At 37.7% G+C, this 20,560-nt stretch overlaps 1 protein-coding gene across 1 annotated transcript in view; it reads right to left on the bottom strand.

Moving 5' to 3' along the window:
• The window catches only part of LOC129253383 (uncharacterized), a 94,551-nt gene that overhangs the window by 52,340 nt on the left and 21,651 nt on the right, over window positions 1-20,560 (bottom strand). The window contains exons 2-4 of the mRNA XM_054891744.1: window positions 13,022-13,125; window positions 12,372-12,942; window positions 8,064-8,186 (exon numbers count right to left, since the gene is read on the bottom strand). Of these exons, the coding sequence (XP_054747719.1) occupies window positions 8,064-8,186; window positions 12,372-12,942; window positions 13,022-13,125 (798 nt within the window). The remainder of the gene's footprint in view (window positions 1-8,063; window positions 8,187-12,371; window positions 12,943-13,021; window positions 13,126-20,560) is intronic.

The following is a 20,560-nucleotide window of genomic DNA, read 5'->3' as shown; positions in this document are numbered from 1 at the left end:
TTGAGTGATAGAAATATTTATTTTAGCTTTTACACGCTCTATTTTTTGTCTGTTTGCTGCAGCTGTCAACCATTCACAAAAATTATAAATCTTCCGTTAGGGTGATTAATTTTGTGCCACCTTGTAGCTCATTGCCTTCGTTCATAAATATTTAACAAATTTAATTTAAAAAAAATATGTGCATCAGAATTCCCAGTTTTTTTTTCGAATTTATGAAAAATTTCTAAGTATTTCCACGTCTCCATTCACAAATATTTATCAAATGTGAAAAAATGTGTACATGAAAATTTCCAATTTTTTTTTTAATTCTAGAAAATTTGTGACATTTTATTTGTTTTTTATTGATTTCTTTTTTTGTTAATAAAAAAATGTTCTTCTTTCTAATTTTTTTAATATGAAAAAGTGTTTTTTTTTTTAATTTCCTTAAATAAAAATGTATTTATTTAATTTAATTTTTGTTTTGCATTTTTATTTCTTACTAAAAAAAAATATTTACATTTTTAGTTTTGTTTTAATTTTTTTTTAAATATTTTTTTTTTTTTTAATTTTCTTACATACATTTTTGTTAATTTTTTTAAATTTTTTATTTTTAATTTTTTTTTTTATTTTTAATGTTTTTTTTATTTTTATTTTGTGCAAAGTGTGAAACTTTGAGTTATATAGGTTTGTTTTAGTAAGAACTATATTTTTATAAAAACAAAAAATTAAAAAAAAGAAAATAAATATTACACTTAGCAGTATGTAGCGGTGCTGTTATTGTGTGCACGGGCAAGTCTAGGATACATATTTTTCGGAAAGAACTAATCAAACGACTGTCGCACCCACAATGTAGGTCTCTAGAGGCCTTGAATTGATAACATGGAGACTACCAATAAAGTTGGCTCAATTTGACTTTGCGGTATTGTAATTCCTTCGATCGTTACTTATGCTTCCTCAGCGGCCAATGATATTAGAAAATAAAGAAAACTAACGCCGAATTAATAAAATGATTTTCGATACTAAATCAGCTTTTAATAACGAATGTATCCGATCGACAATTCTCAACTTTTTCAATTCTGAACTTTTTTCTATATTAGTTGATCGCGATGGAAAGCGTAACTGAGAAAAAAATAGCCAACTTAGCGAACTTAGGATACGAAGGTCGATAGTGAGATGGTGGGATATCGAATTCTAATAGCATGAATGAATGAATGAAAATGAGGTTTGCACTTCGACTTCATGGTATTTTGTGTCCTCTACTCATCAGAGTACCTCTCATCCAAGCCCAGTTCCGTAAATAAGCCTAAGAGAGAGCCGGGTTGGGCATTCCGATGGCATACGCGGCATTAAATTTAAATCATTCGCTCGTCATAGGAAAACAGATTATAAGGTAGAACAAATTATGACGATTTTACAAAGATTACGGAGCAATGGAAGAAGGACTCAATTATATATTACCAGCTGAGCCGCTGGTGTTCTTTCGAAGTCGAATCTATGGTAAAGAAAAAACTGCAAGCGCTACTAATAATTTTTACACAAGTCTTAATTTCAAACAGTAAATTTCACAAGCTTAAATTTATTAAAAAATACAAACAGAAATATAAACAAATTTTCATTTCAAGCTAATATTTCGGCATATTTCGAAAACAGCGTACCGATAAGCTGCATGTTTCGTCATTCGGGCGTATGCCAGCTAATAAATAATAGCAACAACAAATGCGTATAAATACGTCTGCTGTGATTACGATAAATTGCCTTTTTGCGTATTATAGCAATTATTACTCATTACCAATTCAATTTTTCGTACAGTTTTTTGATTGATGATAACGTGGGTGTGCGCTTGATGCTTTCTACTTATAAGGAATTATTTCGACTTTCTATTTCGACTTTTTGCAGACAGCAACGTCATTGAGGCCCACATGTATGCATGTGTGTGTATGCATGTGCCTAATTGTTGCACTTTTTCCCCTTTTACGGTAAATTACGCAACAACGATAATCTCTTCAAATATTCAATTGTCTGAAGTGAGCTACAGTAGTTGGATTTTATTAACTACTTGTTGTTATTGTTTGTTTCTTGTTTTCATTTTACTATATCTTTCAGTTTTTACATATAGTACATACGCTTATACTTATCTGAAGGAGAGATATGATCGAGCGATAAATGTGAAGCAAATGAATGAAAAGCTGGCAATTCATAAGCAGGTGCACATGCACACATACATATATGTACATATTTAAATGCCTATGATTGTATGATATATGCATGTATGTGTATGTACGTGTATGTACGCATATTAAAGTATAGTTTGGGCGCTTACAGGCGCTTTCACTTCGACAGCTCTTAATGGTTGATTTGGTGAAGTTTGGGGATTTTATAGATCGACAGCAAAATTTATGAAAAATTTCCTTCTATTGTTTTGCCATTAAATTAGATTCCAATGCTATCAGCATTAACAATCAATAAAGTATAAATCAAGATAGATTAAAATTCGATACCAACAAGTACTCAATACTGGTTATCGAATATTTTGTTTTAAATCAATATTATTATCAATATTATTTTGCTTTAAATCAACCATGTTTACAAATACCTGGCAATGTTGAAAACCCCAAGTGTTTCACATTCAATAAATCTAACCAAAAAGTTCCAAACTCCTCCTAACTAAGGTGAGGAAGAAGCACACAAAGTGTTCGGCATCCTTCTTCCCCTTCGTGCCAGCATATCGATCATGTCTGTGTGATTGTAACATATGTATGTGACGCAAGAATGATAGAAAGAAGATTGCGCCCATCAGAGAGTACGTGACGTCACGTTTGCTGAGTTGTGCAGTATTGCCAACCATTTGCTCTTCGCAATAAATGTAGTGCTTTTTTATACCGAAAATGCGAAAATTTTGAAGTTTCGTGTTTGTTTGTTTTTTTTAATTTAAAGCTACCGAAACTTTAGGTTAAAAAAAACTGTATTATTATACAAAAGAAGGTTAAAAAAGGCCACTCTGAGAAGATTTTAGTGCTAATGAAAATTAGTTGATTTTTATAAAATTTGATATTTTGAAAGTGTGAATTTAATTTTTTGCTCCTTTTAAGGTTATGGAAGAATATTAAATGCCCCTCTCTCAACTCTTCTTAAGATTGAAAACTTTTTACACATTTTAAAAGGCGTTTGAATTTACTGAATGCGGATTAAAACCATAGAGGCGTAATCGTTTCTTCCGGCCATTAATCTTTAGTGGGACATAGGGCATCAAGAGGTGAATTCATTATAAAAATAAGCAACAAAATACCAGAAAATACTGAAGAAACCATACTGACATTTTTACAAAAAGAGTACCTTATCTAGTTACATAACCTCAAATGTAGCAAATAAGTCGTTCCCTTCACAAAAGAGACTCGCTTAACTAAAAAAAAAAACTCATAAATTAAATTGTACATAAGCATAATACATTTATTTAAAAAAACGCACATTTTAAAGACAATTTGCCACGCAAACAAAGTTCTTTAAGTGATTCAATAAAAATTTGTTGAGTTATTTTCTTTGAATGGGAATTTTAGTGCGTTTTTATATCCAAAGGTAGGTAATACTGGAGAAGCGAGAAAGAGATTTGACTGCCGAAGGCAGTAGAACACCAACAACACCTGGGCAATGCCACCAGATGTTAAAAAAAGTAAAGCAAAATAAAACTAAGTGAATTATTGAACTAATTTAAAAAAAATGTATATTTTACAAAATTATAAACATTACTTTTAATTAGAACAGGCTAGAAAAATGTCATGAAGAAAGAACTAAAACTCTCAGACTAAATAACAAAAAAAAAAAATGCTAAATCAAGTTACGAAAATGATAATCTGGCCATACTGGAGCTAAAAGCACGTAACTCGTTGTCAAATTCGCAGAGAGCAAAGTAACGGGACCACGGTAGACGCCATCTCATTATTCTTTACATCATGGTTAAAATGGTTATACTGTCATGAAACTGGTACAACTCATTATTTTCAATCCTGCCTACCCCATTTCAAGATAGTTTCATTAGACCGCGTTCATACAGGAAGACTTTTGTTGCTCAAACCAAGCGAATTCTCTATTAGCGTTGCCCGTTATACTTAGATGGAGCTTGCGTCGTACAAATGTATGATTTTTCGAACGGCCGCCATAGTAGAATAAGTTGGTGTCTGACTACCATTCAGGATTGCGTAGGTTAGAATCTCCGTACATAATAAACCAAATTTTAGACAGAAAGTTTTTTCTAATAGCGGTCGCTCCTCTTCAGGCAATAATAAACCTCCAGGGTATTTCCGCCATGGAGAAGCTCCTCATAAAAACCCATTTGCCGTTTGGAGTCGGCTTGAAACTGTAGGTCTCTCCATTTGAGGAACAACATCAAGAAGCACACCACAAATAGAAGGAGGAGCTTGGCCAACCACCCAAAAGAAGTGTACACGCCAATTATTTATTTATTTTTAAGGTTGTCGTTGTTTGCGCAAACGGAGTGCATCGAAAAAATTCTAATGGTGAGCTCCATGAGCTTTATGGTTACATTGACACTGTAAAATTCAAATAAGAATAGCGTTGGATCCAATGGTCTAGAATGCTCCGGCAAAAGGTCCTTTGATTCGAGTGGATGAAAAAATATTTGGAATCGAATTGGCAAATAAAGAAGAAAAAAGTAAGACACCTGCGATAACAAAGCGAGGGCCTAGTTCCGAAGCACCTGTCTGCAGCTCGTATGAATATTTAGAGCAATTTTACACAGAATAGAGGCTGTTGGAAAAGTGGTTTTGATTTCGGCCTAAACCGATAAACGATTGTGGCGCCACATAAGAACCGTCAAACCTACGGCTAATAGATTTACCAGGATTGGCCATTAGCTGTGGTGAAAAACAAATTTGTGCGATCAACATCGGCTGCCACGCCACAGGGCCCTCGGCAGCCGATTTCTGCCTGCTCGATTCACATTCCTCCAATCAGTCGTAACTGAAACTCATCCTTAAGCTGTTTCTGTCGAATTAACTGAAAGTCGGTTAACGATCTGATACTCGTATTGGCCAGAATTGTAAAGATCTTTTCACTTTGCCTCAAACCGAAGAAAAAGTTAGAAGAAACAATTTTTTTTATATTCTGTGTTACTATTATTTACCATCATCTCTTCGTACTACTCATTTAATTATTTATTATTGTGTAAGGCTAATAAATTAAACCTAAAAAATACAATTATGCCTTAGCAACAGAGATCATCGGCTTTTGAATAAAACAAATTTACATTTTTTCCAGTGTATTCGTTTGGTTATCTTTTTAAACACATTAAGTTGCTTTAGCGTCATCTAGCGGCCAATAGTTACAGTAAAACAAACTTTTGCTGCATTGCATAATGGAGCTTTTCGAGAATTATCCTGGTAAGCTCACCTCACGATAATGACGAAAGCACTTCCACTACGAAGAGCTTTTTACGCATTTCACCACACATTAAGTGTGTTGAATAAATACAGTAGGTTCTGTTTTTATGCGGCTTTTTTTTATGCGATTTTGAAATAGTGCGGTTTTTAAAAAATTAAAAAATTTTTGCTTATTTATTTATTTATTGTTGTGCGGCCTAGCCCCACTGTGTTTGCTTAGCTTCTTTTGCTGTTTTGCCGTTGCTGATGTTCTATTGTTGTTGTTATTCTAATTCTTAGTACATATGCATGAATATTGCACAGTTATTTTTTTTGCTGATCTTCTATTGTTGTTGTTATTTTACTTCTAAGTATGTACGTATGTACATTGTACAGTTATTTTTTTGCTTTTGCTTGCTTGCATGCTTTTTGAAAGAATGAAGATTATTAATCAACTGGCTGCTTAGAGAAACGGACGAGTCTTTAAATTATCAGCTGTTTTTGTGTAAGTAAAAGCGTTTTATATTCAAATTGCTTCTTAATCATTCACAATTTAATTTAAATTTTAAAGGTTATTTAACCCTGCTCACAAATGTCCAACAAAAAAGAAAAAAGGAATAGAAATGCAATTTCCCTAGAAACTAAAATTTTAATTTTGGACCGCTTAAAAGCAGGCGAACGTTATGCATCTGTTGGGAGACATTTTAAATTTGGTGAATCTACTATAAGAGCAATTAAGAAGAATGAGGCCGCAATAAGGGCATCGGTAATTAGTGGAACAGAGTTAAATGCTAAAAAAGCGTCGTATTCAAGAGGTAGTACAAAAGAAAGATTAGAGAAAATGTTATTAATTTGGTTGGAAGATTTAAACCAGAAGAGAATCCCCACAAATGGCCAACTAATTAAAGAACGAGCACTTCGATTGTATGATCAGCTGAAAAATTCGGATCCTACTATTTCATCCAGCGATCACAACATAGCAGAGTTCTCAGCCAGTACAGGATGGTTAACTGGGTTTTTAAAGCGTAATGCATTTCATAACGTAAAGATTACCGGTGAAATTGCATCAGCAGATGATGATGAAGCTAAAAGTTTTCCAAAGAAGTTCCTCAAAATTATTGAAGTTGGAGGATATAGCCCAGATCAAGTCTTTAATGCCGACGAGACTGGGCTATTTTGGAAAAAGATGCCTAGTCGTACCTATATTGCTAAATCAGAAAAATCTGCAAGCGGTTTTAAAGCAGCAAAAGATAGAGTCACCTTCTTATTTTGCAGCAATGCGTCCGGGGATCGGATATTAAAACCTTTAGTTATAAATCGATCACTAAAACCTCGATCGCTGAAGAGTAAAGACATGGCAAAACTTCATGTTCATTGGATAGCCAACAAAAAAGCGTGGGTGACTACTGCAATTTTCACAGAATGGTTTAATCGATATTTTGTGCCGGAAGTTAAAAAATATTTGCTGGATAAAGGTCTCGAGTTCAAAGTGATTTTGCTTATCGATAACGCGCCAGGTCATCCGCATATTGAACATGCCAATGTCGAGATAGTGTTTCTCCCACCAAATACAACAAGCATTTTGCAACCATTGGACCAGGGCATTATCTGCAATTTTAAAAAACATTATCTAAAGTTCACCTTTCAGCACATTTTGGACAAGATAGAGAATGAAGGGATAACAGTTACGGATGCCTGGAAAAAATTTTCGATTTTGGACTGCATAAATCATGCTGGCTTGGCAGTTAAAGCTATAAAACCACAAACTTTAAATACTTGCTGGAAAACGGTTTGGCCAGAATGCAATCAAAGCGCAAGTCTATCAGAAGAAATATCAATATCAGAAATTATATCTTTAGGTCATGAAATTGGTGCAGAGGGGTTTGAAACATTATGCAGCGCAGATATTGATGAGCTACTTTTGGACGCAGAGCTAAATGATGAAGACTTAATGGAAATCATTGCTGGTGATTCTGGAAAAGACATCGAATCGGAAGATGAAATAACACCATTTACGTCAAATGTGAATCGAAAAGGAATTCAGATGTGCAGGGAATTAGAAAATTATTATCTGACCAATGATCCAGATACTGAGCGGGCCTTGAAATTCCAACTTGAACTTAATTTATGCATGGCGACCTATCGGGAATTGTATAAACAAGATTCTAAACCAGCTAAGCAAAAACTCATCACAGATTACATCAGAAATGCTAATCCTACAAGTATGGAACCGTCTGCATCACCATCCAGATCAGACGTGTACATTTCTTCAAGTGACGGAAGGGATTTTACGCCAAGTCCTAAACGAATGCGCAACATCTGGGTATTGTCTGATTCTATTTCTGACTTAAATTTATTTTTCGATTCTGACGTTTCTTAAATAAAGGTATAATTTTCAAAAATACAATTTTTTGTTTATGCGATTTTATTTAATTATTTCAGATTCATGTGGTCTATGGAACGTATCTATAGTTATAATATGGGACTAGTGCCCTTTTTTATGCGATTTTATTACATTATTTCAGGTTTATGCGGTTTTAGCACTTTGGAACGTATCTACAATTTTACTATAGAACTAGTAGCTTTTTTTATGCTGTTTTTTTTTATGCTGTTTCTTGCGGAACGTATCTACCGCATAAAAACAGAACCTACTGTACTACAATAATAAAAAGTGACCAGAAAAAAATAAATTAGAGCTAAATTTAAACTCACCGCTTTGCGTTTATCCGCCTCGGTTGCCGCTGAATTCGAACGGCTTCTAAACAAATCCATTACTTTGGTCATTGGTGAGCGGGATGCATCGGAACGCCGTACCGCTGTAACGGTGTGGTAGTACTGCAAGTAATGGGACAAAAAATTGCATGAATGAAGGCAAAAGCGAGATGTGAATTTTTTATTTAGATAAGCAAGGAAAAGTGAAATGAGTGCAACAAATTACCGTTAATTAGGATTTTTTTTTTCATTTCAGCAAATGAAGAGCAGATCGAAAAGTGACAGAATTGAAGGCATTTTTTTAAATAACTACAATACATTTGTGGATTTTTAAGATGCTAAAAATTTCCAGATATTGAAAACTAATACAATAGGACTGTACTCTCATTATTGTTGTTGTTGTAGCAGCAATACTAAACCCTGTCGTCTTCGTCTAGCTCATCTAACGGTAGGCCCAGGAAAGTCGTTGTTTCGTCAGGTTGGACTCAGAGAGAAAGGGGTGTTAGGTGAATGGGTTTGATGGGGTGCGTGAAAAGGTGGTTAGTATCGTGCGGGGTGCCTTCACATGCAACATTCCTATGGCAGCCGGTTCCACGTTATCGGAATGACTCGGGTTTTTCACGACCAAGAGCTGCCGCCCCAGTAAACTAGCTCTGTCTAGTGCATCGTACCTTACTGTACTCTCTTCTTTTGATGCGGTGTTAATTGTTCTATGAAGGTTTTCTTTCCCGACACCAACCTTAAAGCATCGAACCTTTTAGGAATTTGGAGATCTGAATTCGTATAATTATTTTATTATTTTGTGATTGGGAACTCGAATTTCCTTATACACGTCACCACAATGGGGACTTGAAATTATGATTAACATCGTATTGTAGCTTTGGATTTCTATTCAACTGTTATCGGTTGAGACCCTCACCAATAAGGAGAGTAACGACTTGGTTGGCAAGAGAAGCTCCTTCGACCGCCACCGCTTCACTTGTGACCACAGAAAGGCTGCCAACTTTGCAGTGAATAGTGAATTCGATGACGGCTCCTATGACAAAGAACAGATGAATATAAAAGCCACTTTGTGCCCGAAACTCTTCCGAGTCACGTCTTACAACTAACGAATTTAATATTTGCGACTTTTAATGAATTGAACTGTCGCACGAACTTATATGACAAGGTGTTCACTGAGCGTTAGTTGAACTGAGCAAAGCACAGGTAGCTATAGAAACCCTCACTCTTCCTTTGGCCAGAGAAACTACCTCAAGAGCGGTCTGGTTAGCCTGATTATCGTCCTCAGAAATTCCAGGAATATTATTGTAAACTGGCACTCAAATCAGCTCAAAAACGAAGTATTCGGATGCGCTCGAAAGGGAAGTAAAGCTCTTCGCGACCTCATTCGCGACCAGAGCCGATGGCCTTGGTCGGCTCTCAGCTATCTCTATATATCTACTTGGAATACACTACAACAATTCGGGAGCCTAAACTTAAATTTAAGCCTATTGATGACTACCAATGCGAATTTCGTAGAGGAAAATAAACAACCGACAAAAACAATCGAAAAACATCACGAACACGGGCTAGAAAATCACTGCACTTCATTGATTTTAAATAAGCCTTCCACAGTGTTAAAAGATATAGGATTCAACTGCTAAGACTCGGAATACCAGCCAAACTAATAAGGCTCGTTATCACAACGCTCACAAACCACCAAGCACCCAAAGCAAAAGGTATCATTCAAGGGAAGTTCACAGATTGTTTCTCTATTGAAACAGGTGCAAAACAAGGCCTGTCAAATTTAATTTGATGCTGCACAAAGGTGGTAACTTGTAAATTAAAAAAAAAACCCAAATATGTGCTTGCACAAATGTCATCGCTATCCCCTCGAGGAATGCGAACGATTTAAAATAAACCTTTTTAAAAATTAAAAAAAAAAAAAGAAAATTGCGAATTGTCTGTTTGTAAACGAGAGTAAAACGAAATATTTGCTGAAGTCGAGGCGGTCTACACAGGTGCAAAATTTTCATGTGGGACAGTATTTTAAGTACTTGGGAGTTGTGTTCGCATGTAGCGGTGATTCAACTGCTGTAGCCTGCAAACAAAAGGTATTACTCCCACCTTAACTTGTTCAAGTCCCGGCTCTTGTCTAAACCTACAAAGCTACCTCTTAAAGTTGCTGACTGCGCGCTGATTGCCAATATGGAATGAACAATTTTAAGAAAGATGTTCGGCCGAATAAGAATGAATGGAAGATGGTACCTATAGAATCCGGTACACCTCCGATCTAAACGATCTCACTCAGAACGAGACAGCTGTGCGCCTAATGTGCGTAAAGGTCAAAGACAGACCGAGGATCCCATGGATAGACGCAGTGGAAAGCGATCTCAAAGATTTGGGAATACGTAGCTGCGAAGCAAAAAATCACAATATCGGCCGTTTTGGAGAAGTAATATGAAGGAGGCTTTGACGCACCCCGCGTATAATGCTGTCAAAGAGAGAAAGAAGAAATTAAAGCTCAATGGGAAAATGTTTATAGAAGATTTCGCTACCAATCTTTCCATCCAACTTCACATCATTCGTGAATACTCGCACTGAGCATTGATTCAAATGTTAAATTTCGCCCAAATTTCATCTTTTAAGAGATGTGGAACCCGAGGAAGGTCTACATTTTTCGGACCCAATAGAAATTAGTTCTGAAGTCCATAAGGATTTTGAAGTATTCATAATCTAAGCCAAATTTATGCTTATGCCATGGCAAATTTGGGCGACCGCCGTAGCCGAATGGGTTGGTGCGTGACTACCATTCGGAATTCACAGGGAGAACGTAGGTTCGAATCTCGGTGAAACACCAAAAATTAAGAAAAACATTTTTCTAATAGCGGTCGCTCCTCGGCAGGCAACGGCAAACCTCCGAGTGTATTTCTGCCATGAAAAAGCTTCTCATAAAAATATCTGCGCCAATATTGCAAATTTTAAGAAGTGATTTTATATCTTCTCGTGCAACGACTGCCTTTAGTTCACAGTTCCCGACGGGCTTGTCTGAAATCACATTGAGAAAACGTGGCGAGTTTTTAAAATTATGTTTTCATAAAAAATTCGCAATATGGTGGCCCAAAAACAGGTTTCTGATTCAAAGACTAAATAAATTTGGTTTATTAGGGACTCCTAGTCGGATGGCGAAGTCGAGAAGATTGAAGAAGTAGAGTCTGGACGTTTAGCTAGGATATGTAACTCGTACAAAGGTGGATCATAAAGGGTTTTACAATAACAGGTGTTTTTTTGAATAGCCCGCTATTTCGGTAGATGTCACTTTTGAAGCTGTCATTTTTTGATATTTGACAAGTAGGAACTACGCCACTAATAAAAATGGAACGATACACGCTTAAACAACGCATTGAAATTATTAAAATTCACTATAAAAATGGTGAAAATTTGGCAGAGACGGTTCGTCGAACATTTTTGGGTCATCGTGAAGCACCTTGTCGGACCGCAATACAGAAATTGGAGAAAAAATTCGAGTTGTTGGGACAAGTTAGTGATGTGAAGAATAAAACTCGTACAAGTCGCTCAAGAAAGTGCCGAAAGTGTAGAAGAAAACCCAGGTTGATCCATTCTTCGTCGTTCTTTGGAATTAGGCATTCCACAAACGTCATTACACCGTATTTTGCATAAAGATTTGGGTCTTAAGGCTTATAAAGTCCAGTTAACACAAGAACTCAAGTCGGCCGATCATCAACAACGTCGTGTCTTTGCTGATTGGGTCGTTGAAATGCATGAAAACGATCCGGCCCATTGCCACCTCGATGGATTCGTCAACAAGCAAAACTGTCGGATCTGGGGCTCAGAAAATCCAAGAATTATTGTTGAAAAGCCTCTCTATCCTCAACGTGTGACTATGTTTGTTTTCTACTTTGCCGCCACAAAGAAACGTACACAACATTGTTGTTGGTCTAGTGTTACCACCTTTAATGAATGCGCCTTGGATATAACTTGAAATTGTGTTCTAAAAATTATTAACAGAAATTTTTTCTAGAGCATAAAAATTTAGCTGTCTTTGAAAAACTGTAGATATTTTGCTTACATTGCACGTACACTTTTACAAATTTATATTCCTAAGAAGGCACACACGAATCGCTAAAACAATTACGTTTTCCTCTTTCTTAAAGAAGTCCTTTTTGCTCTCCACTAATGCACCATTTGAATGCCACCATCCTATAAAAAAAAATCGACTTTCAAATATCCTGACACATTTTTCTGTTTCTCTACTCTTCATTTCCTGTAATCGCCTTCACTCACTCGCCTACTCGCTCACCCACTCACCTGTGCATCACTGCCTTGATGTGGATGCGCCGAACCATCTTTGTACTTATTCTTCGCACTGCCGCCCTCGGCAGCGGTTATCGTGACAGCCGGATGCTGACGTTTGTCGTGATGATGATGGCCGATCAGCCCTGAATTCTGCATGGCCACCTTCACTTGATTCATTATGCCGCCACTCCCGCCCGAGTGTGTGCTGCTGGCGCTGCTGCTTTCAGCACCAGGCGTACCAGTCACGCCGCCACTGCCGGCAACCAAAAGCGCTGAATCTTTGCGCTTCGCATCTGGCTTGGCGCGCTGTCGAAACACATCGAATATGGTTGGGCGACGATTGGGACTCGCAATACCGTGCACGGTCGACTGATTGAGCACCGGCGAGTCTTCGCCGCTACGACGTCGCTCCAGCGAACCGGAGCGCGGTGTGGCACCAACACGTTCTGTACTGCGCGATATTTTCTCCATGTTGCGATTGAGTTTCTCGAGTTTGGCTGCCTCTCGTTCTTGACGACGCGCCGTTTCACGCTCCAGTTTCCGTGCTTCCTTCTCGCGACGATTCGCTTCCTTTTCTTGACGTCTAGCGGGATGAATAGGTAAGAATTTCTATATTATCTAAGTTCATATAAGTTTTAATAAATTTTTGGCAGTTCACTCACCTCGCCTCCTTCTCCATCTTTTTGGAAGCCTTGCGTGCTGCTTTGGCATTGGGTTCCGCCGGTGCGCTGGAGGGTCGCGAACCGGGCAAGCGACCATCTTGTTCCTGAAAGTGTACATGTCGTTTGTGAGTATGTGTTCTGGGCGTTTTTTGCATAACATTTTTTTTTTAATAATTTTTTTTTAATTAAAATTAATAAATAGAGAATCCAGAGCAGCAACTGTACAACTCAGCAGCACCAGTAGCACTGGCTGTACATTTCTGGCGGGCGGTCTATATTTGGCGAAAAAGTACAAACAGATCCTTTGCCATACTTTTATGTGTGTATGTTTGTGCACATATAAATTTCATTTACTGCAATCAAACCCCGTTATAATTGCATAAGTAGTGGTTAGACACTTGTTGACACAAGTTAAATAGCCGCAGTGAATTTTGGCCACTGGGAGTCACGCAGCGACCTAATCGAACGCGGTCAATTAATTTGTGAACGCAAGTCAACAAAGGCAGCGGATAATCATAGCATCTAAAGTAAAGGATAATGGGTCGCAATAATTGAGAGGTTGTTTGCAATGCGAACGCTGACGTAGAAATTTTTTGTCCAGTTAAGTCATATTTGGTTATGGCCAAAAACTGTCTCGTAAATTAGCAATGCAAAGCAAAAAAGTGTGAAAGTAAATAGAAAGCAACTGGAAGTAGAACCAAAAAAAGGGTGGTCCAAATTGAAGGTTCTTTTATAGAAGTGCAATAAATGTAAATGTTTCAGTATACGAGGTGTGACTGTTTAACCCTCTGTTGGGCACCCTGGTTTGGCTAGACTGTCTTTTTCAGCTTTGGGTGTGAGTCTAACAAATTTCTATTTTAGCTAACGACTGGACTTCCACGTAGCCTTATAAAATTTAAAATTTCTATCGATTTTTGGATATAACCTTTTAAAAAGAATCCTCGAACAGGATGAAAAAAAGGCCAGATACGGATGCCTAATCGAAGGTTTTAAAAAAGGTGTCCAACGGAGGGTTAATAATAAAATATTTTGTCTTGTTTTTATATAGGGTTTTCCAATAACAGGTGTTATTTTGAATTGGATTGCGCTATCGGATTTCCGGAATTGGATGGTATTGATCTGTACAACGTTTATATTCAACAAGACGGCGCTACGTGCCACACAATCAACGAAACCAACGATGTTTTATGGGAAAAGTTTCCGGACCGTGTTAACTCTTGAAGAGGTGATCACAATTGGCCACCGAGATCTTGTGATTTAACACCTTGTGACTTTTTTCTTTGGGGCCACGTGAAAGAGAAGGCCTACGACAACAGCCCAGGGTCGATTCAAGACCTCAAAGATGGAATTCGTGAGGCTATCGAGGACATAGGGCAGCCACTTTGCAAGTCGGTTATGGAAAATTTCATGAAAAGGATATTGTCCTGTAAGCGTGGTCGTGGTGGTCATTTGTTGATGTTATTTTCCACTATTAACGGCATACCTTCCTCTTTATAATGAAATAAACATTCGATCATTAAAAAATAGCATTTTTCTTTGAATATCAAAATAACACCTCTTATTAGATAACCCTATACAAGGTGGCCCAAAACTAATCACCCTATCAGAAGATTTATAATTTTTGCAACTGGAATCGTCCGTGAATCACATTTGATATTTGTGAAATGGACAAATTTATAGTACAAGGTGGCGCAAAATTAATCACCCTATCGGAAGATTTAAAATTTTTACAAATTTGACACTAGTGAACTAGACAACTGCATTATATAAACAAACAAGCAAGCAATGGAGCACGTAAGCATCAAATTCACTTTTTTATTTAGTCAAAAAGTAAAAAAAAAGAAAAATATTAGATGATTAATTTTGTGCCACTTTGTATATAATTGGCCGAGCTCCTCCGCGAAATTGTGGTATCAACAACAACAAAGACTGCCTTATCCAGAACATCAAAGCTCCCGATCTGGAGGAGGATACTATTTTGATTGATAGCAACACTTCCGTCGGCGAGCAGCCAAGTAAAATCCTGAAATATCGTCTTAGAGCAAAGCATATTTTTCAGTTTTGATTTAAACTTTTCAAATAAACAACACTTTTTTATTGTAATTTTGATAACAAAAAATAAAAAATTCTAAAATCACGCTGAAGCCATTTTAAGTTCAGAACTCTGTTTTAAAGGCAAGCTTTTCAGTTGACTATAGCAGAGTTAAAATAGTATTTTTGTTAAAATGCAGTTTTAAATGCCAAACTTGCCCCTAGATAAGTAGGTTAGATGGCAAGAGCACCACTTGCGAAAAATGACAAAATTTATACGAAGAAAAACCATCTACAGCCATCCAGTGCTGCTGATGAAGTGGAGAAGAGAAAAGGGATCCAAGGCTGGCCTCAGGCTATTCACAAAAGGCACACCAAGGAACCTAAAGCGCTTAGCCGCCAGACCCGGACAATTGCAAAGGAACTCTCTTTCTCTGCAGGATCCCCACAGTTTATGCGCAATTTGGGCGAAGTAATCGGCCACAAACGCCCGCATTTGTGAAAGAACAAAAATTGGCTCTTGCATCACGATAACGCTCCTGCTCACACATCGTTGCTTGTGCGCGACTTTTTGATCAAAAACAACACACTAATGATGCCACAGCCACCGTATTCCCCAGATCTGGCCCCCTGTGACTTTTTCTTGTTCCCGAAACTGAAGAGGCCCATGAAAGGACTACGCTACGCTACGATTGACGAGATAAATACGACATCGAAGGAGGAGCTGAACAAGATATGATAAAAAAAAATATTTTTGAAGTGCTTTGAAGATTGGAAAAAACGTTGGCACAAGTGCCTGATATCTCATGGGGATTACTTTGAATGGGACAAAATAAATATTAATGAATAAATAAATAATTTTTGAAAAAAAAAAACAAAATTCGCGATATTTTTTGAACATACCGCATGTGACTGAAAAATACTTAAAAATTCATGGTGAAAAGAATACATTTTGTTAAGCATATCCCAGGTTCCTGCGTCAGCCAAAGTTCCCCTCACAAATTTTCTTTCCCCATAGCTATCAAGCAAACTTGAAATCTATCAGCCTCCTTATATATTGATTTTAGTTGCTGTTGTTGTAACATCATACACATTCCTAATGCATGTCCAGGAAATGCTGCTGGAGTGATAGCCCGGATCGTTCCGGCTACGTAGCACCGACTGTCGTGGGAACGTCTGCTTTTGGTCTACCCTGTGAATGTGTAGCAAGGCATCTGTAGAGTGAGGAGCTGAGTCTAAGCTTGTCAAAGCTGTATGCGCCACACCATAATTACTCATCCAGCTCTCCTTTTATTATAAGCATAGATGCCTTTTTTCGCTGCCATTTTGCCTGCTGGTAGTAAATTTTACAAGAACACAACGAGCCCAAAATTTTGAAAGGTATTATCCATACACTTCAAAGCATATACAACAACAACTTACAAATAAAAAAAGAAAGTCAAAAGATAAAAGTGTGTTTCACCAAGCCAAAGAGCCAAAACAAAATTAAAGACGAAAGAGCACGAGTTTTCTGAAGTGACAATTATTCCATCTGTTGAACCCAGCTGACTCCCATGACAATCCTCTCCTCATAGTGAAATTACGTTTGCTATTTTTAAACCCAATGTCTACTTAATCTACAGATGTATGTATGTATGTACGTAAGTATGTAAGTATGCAAAATGCGTACATGAAAGCAATCAACGCGCCAGCTGATGCCAAGACTATTTCGCTGTACGCTGTTTGTTGATCAATTACGTCATAACGTGACGAAGAACACGTTGTTGTATGTTTGTATGTACATATGTATGTATGTATGTTTGTATGTGTGTATATAAAAGCACTGCCTGATGTCTGTATGTGGTATGCAAATACAGCTGAGAACTTGAAGAACCAGAACCGTTGAGAATATATTAAACAAAAAGAAAAAAAGAAAAGAAATATTATAATAAAATAAAAAGGGAACGACAATCTGCCAGAGGAAGCCATGGAAGCGAGGCACAATAAAACAAATGCGAATGCAACAAGTTCCTAAGAAAGTGTAAACTGGAAAGTTGAAACCTTCGGCACAAAGTAAAGTCACGTGTTTGCTAGCAGCAGCACATAAACAAATGGCAACCTAAGATGGAAGGAGTGAAATAGAATCAATAAAGGAACATGGAAGCTGGCTGAGAGACATACACACATACATATACATAAATGCTTCGTGAATAAGTAGCTACATAAATATATGTATGTATGTATGTTTGTATGTACATTTTTAAATTTCATTTGGTTAAAGTAGATTATCTGTGTGTTATTCGAAGAAGCGCCAGCGGGAACTAATGAAATGCTTGAAAATACGAGTATTTTGTGTATTCATAAATAAATACATACTTATTTTTAAATTGCATGCCTTTAATTTTATATTTTGGTTATCAACGCTCTGTTCATTTAATGATTTTTTGTAGCAATCCATGATCCAATAATAAAAGGTGTTTGACTACTGATTTCGGATGCTACAGGGTCCGGCACTCGAAGTGTAACCAACTTCAGACCGCTAGCGCAAGTGATGCACGGGCATCATCTGTCTGTTAGTTGGCTAAATGACAGTACAGAGCATTGTTTGCAAAGGGCGCAGAAGCATTTTGCCGAGAGCAAACGCGAAATAAGAAAATCAGTAATGGATTTCAAATGTAATAGTGTGATTTCATTATACAGGGCCCGCCATCTATCGTCACGGATTTGAACTAGGTATTATTTGAAGAATGGTAACACTTAGCTGTCATCTGATATGACAGAAAATAGTTTTATTCTTCCGCTGAACGAAAATGGTTGTGTATACGCTCAAAGAACGCTGGGAAATATTGTGACATTACTTTGAAAATCATGGTAATGTTGCAGAATGTGTACGAAAATTACGTACGGCAATGGGAAGAAGAAAAGCACCGAATGAAGCGTATGTGCGTTACTTGCGGCTACAAGCAAAATTGCCGCATTTGGGGCTCAGAAAACCCGCACGCACTCGAAGAAAAGCCGATGCATTCACAACGAGTCACTGTTTGGTGCGGATTTTGGTCGAGAGGCATCATTGGTCCATTTTTCTTCGAAAATGAGCGAGGAGTGGCCGTAACCGTCAATGGAGAGCGTTACCGGGCCATGTTGAACGAATTTTTGTTCCAAGAAATTGAAGAGGAGGATATTGGTGGCATTTGGTTCCAACAAGATGGCGCTACTTGCCACACAGCGAATGCTACGATCAATCTTTGGCGCACTGTTTTCGAAGATCGCATTATCAGCCGAAATTCTGATATCGTTTGGCCGCCTCGAAGCTGCGATTTGACGCCGTTGGACCAGTGTTATGCCAACAAACCAGCAACAATTGATGCACTGAAGACCAACATACGCGATGTCATAGCTGAAATACAGCCGCATACAATCGGAAATGTGTTGAAAAATTGGACCGATCGTTTGGGATGGTGCATGGCTAGCCGAGGCAGCCATATGAATGAAGTTGTATTCCATCATTAACCGGAAGGATTATACTTCAAAATAAAAAAAAAACAGTTTGGAAAAATATTGAGTAGTTTCTTTTTTATAGCATTTTTAATTCCGTAAAGTTATATGGCGGACCCTGTACTTGGCTGGAAAATCACAACCAGCGATTGTGCGTGAGCTTCAGCACCTTAAAGTAAATACAGTTTTTGTATATCGCATTCGTCATTATTCGTTACAACGACACTGGTAACATCGCGAAACGTCAAGGAGGTGGTCAGCAAAAGACTGCAACGTCACGTGAAATGCTTCAAAAAGTGAAGAAGCGACTTGAGCGACGAAGTGCCAATCAATTGGCAAAAGAACTGAAAATATTTGGCCGCAGCATCCGCCGTATACTGAAAACGATCTCAAAGTCAAGCCTTACAAGATCCAAAAGGTGCATGATCTCACACCAAAGCAGCAACAGGTCAGACTTGAGAGAGCGAAAGAGTTGCTTTGCTTGGCCAAAAGCGGTCAATTACCGAACGATGTGTTTTCTGACGAGCAAATTTTTCAAATTGAGCAATTCGTTAACTCCCAAAATGATATGGTTTATTTGAATGACCATTCATACGAGAATTTGAGTCATCAATTGGCCACCAGTAGGCAGCACCCGCCACAGGTAATGGTTTGGGCCGCTGTAACCGCAGATGAGTGCTCTACAATCGTTTTTATCGAGCCTGGCGTCAAAGTAAATGGGAAATATTTTTGGGAAAATATTCTGGACGCTGCTTCGAAGCCGTGGGCTGACAAACATTTCGGTGGCACACCATGGACGTTCAAGAGGATTCGGCACCGTCTCACAAAGTTCGAGTGAACCGAGAATGGCTAAACAACAACGTTCCGAACTTCATAACGTCCACACCATGTCTCTCAAATTCACCAGACGCGAATCCGGTGGATTATTCTCTTTGGGCTATTTTGGAGAGCAAGATCCGAACTAAAAGATTCAACAATCTTGAGGTGCTGAAAAAAGCCATTGTCCGCGAGTGGGCCAAAATACCTGCAAGTCATATTCGGGCAGCTTGCGATTCGTTTCTGGACCGTCTCAACGCCATAGTCAAGGCAAAAGGTAGTCATATCGAGCAAAAGTAAGTTGATTCTTAATTTTGTATTATTTTCACACATTTTTTACTTTGAAATGAATAAAAGTAATTTTCCAAACTAAATTTATGGTTCTTTTTAATTGGTTACACTTCGAGTGCCGCACCCTGTACTTAATCCATTGATGTAATATAATTCGGAAGTAAGGGAAAAAGTAGCATAATTATCCACTTTCTGAAGAGGTAGTAAAAAATTTAAAAAGAGTCTTAAACCATAGAATAATTTTATGTTATTTTATTTATATTTTCATTTGTGAATGTTACGTTTGCCCAATCGGTTCTGGGCAAATGCACATGGAAATCTCTTTCCTTGAGATCTTCTGCTCGTAAACGTCCTCGAATCGTGTCTTTGGATACATTAACACCATTTTTCCTTAAAACGGCTTCAGTTTCACGCAACAGTTCGACTTTGTCACAAACAAATCAATAATTTTCTGATTTTGCTTTGGAGAGGTATTTTTTTGAATCTCGTCCGGGGAAGTCCTCAACGTTTTTAACTGGAGTAGAGTAGACGAATGGGTTCGTGAGTGACTACCTTTCGGGAGTAAGTAAGTTCGAGTCTCCGTGCATAAAACAGTAAAATGATAGAAATAACTTTTTCTAATACCGGTATACCGCCCCTCGGCAGGCAATGGCAAACCTCCGAATGTATTTCTGCTATGAAAAAGGTCTTCATAAACAATTTCTGCCGTTCGGAGTCAGCCAAAAACTGTAGGTTGTTCTATTTTTTGAAAAACATCAAATAGGAGGAGGAGCTCGGCCAAACACCAAACAGAAGTGTACGCGCCAATTATAAATTCTAATGCGATCTACTCAGCCACATTTAGAGGGTTTTTGAAAGAATAAAGTGGATTTTGTGCGTTGATTCTTCACTAGGGATCAAAGTTGCGTCTATCATTCGAAATCAAAA

Source organism: Anastrepha obliqua, chromosome 1 (assembly GCF_027943255.1).
Source record: "Anastrepha obliqua isolate idAnaObli1 chromosome 1, idAnaObli1_1.0, whole genome shotgun sequence".
NCBI classification, from domain to species: domain Eukaryota; kingdom Metazoa; phylum Arthropoda; class Insecta; order Diptera; family Tephritidae; genus Anastrepha; species Anastrepha obliqua.
This window is presented reverse-complemented; position numbering and strand designations above follow the sequence as displayed.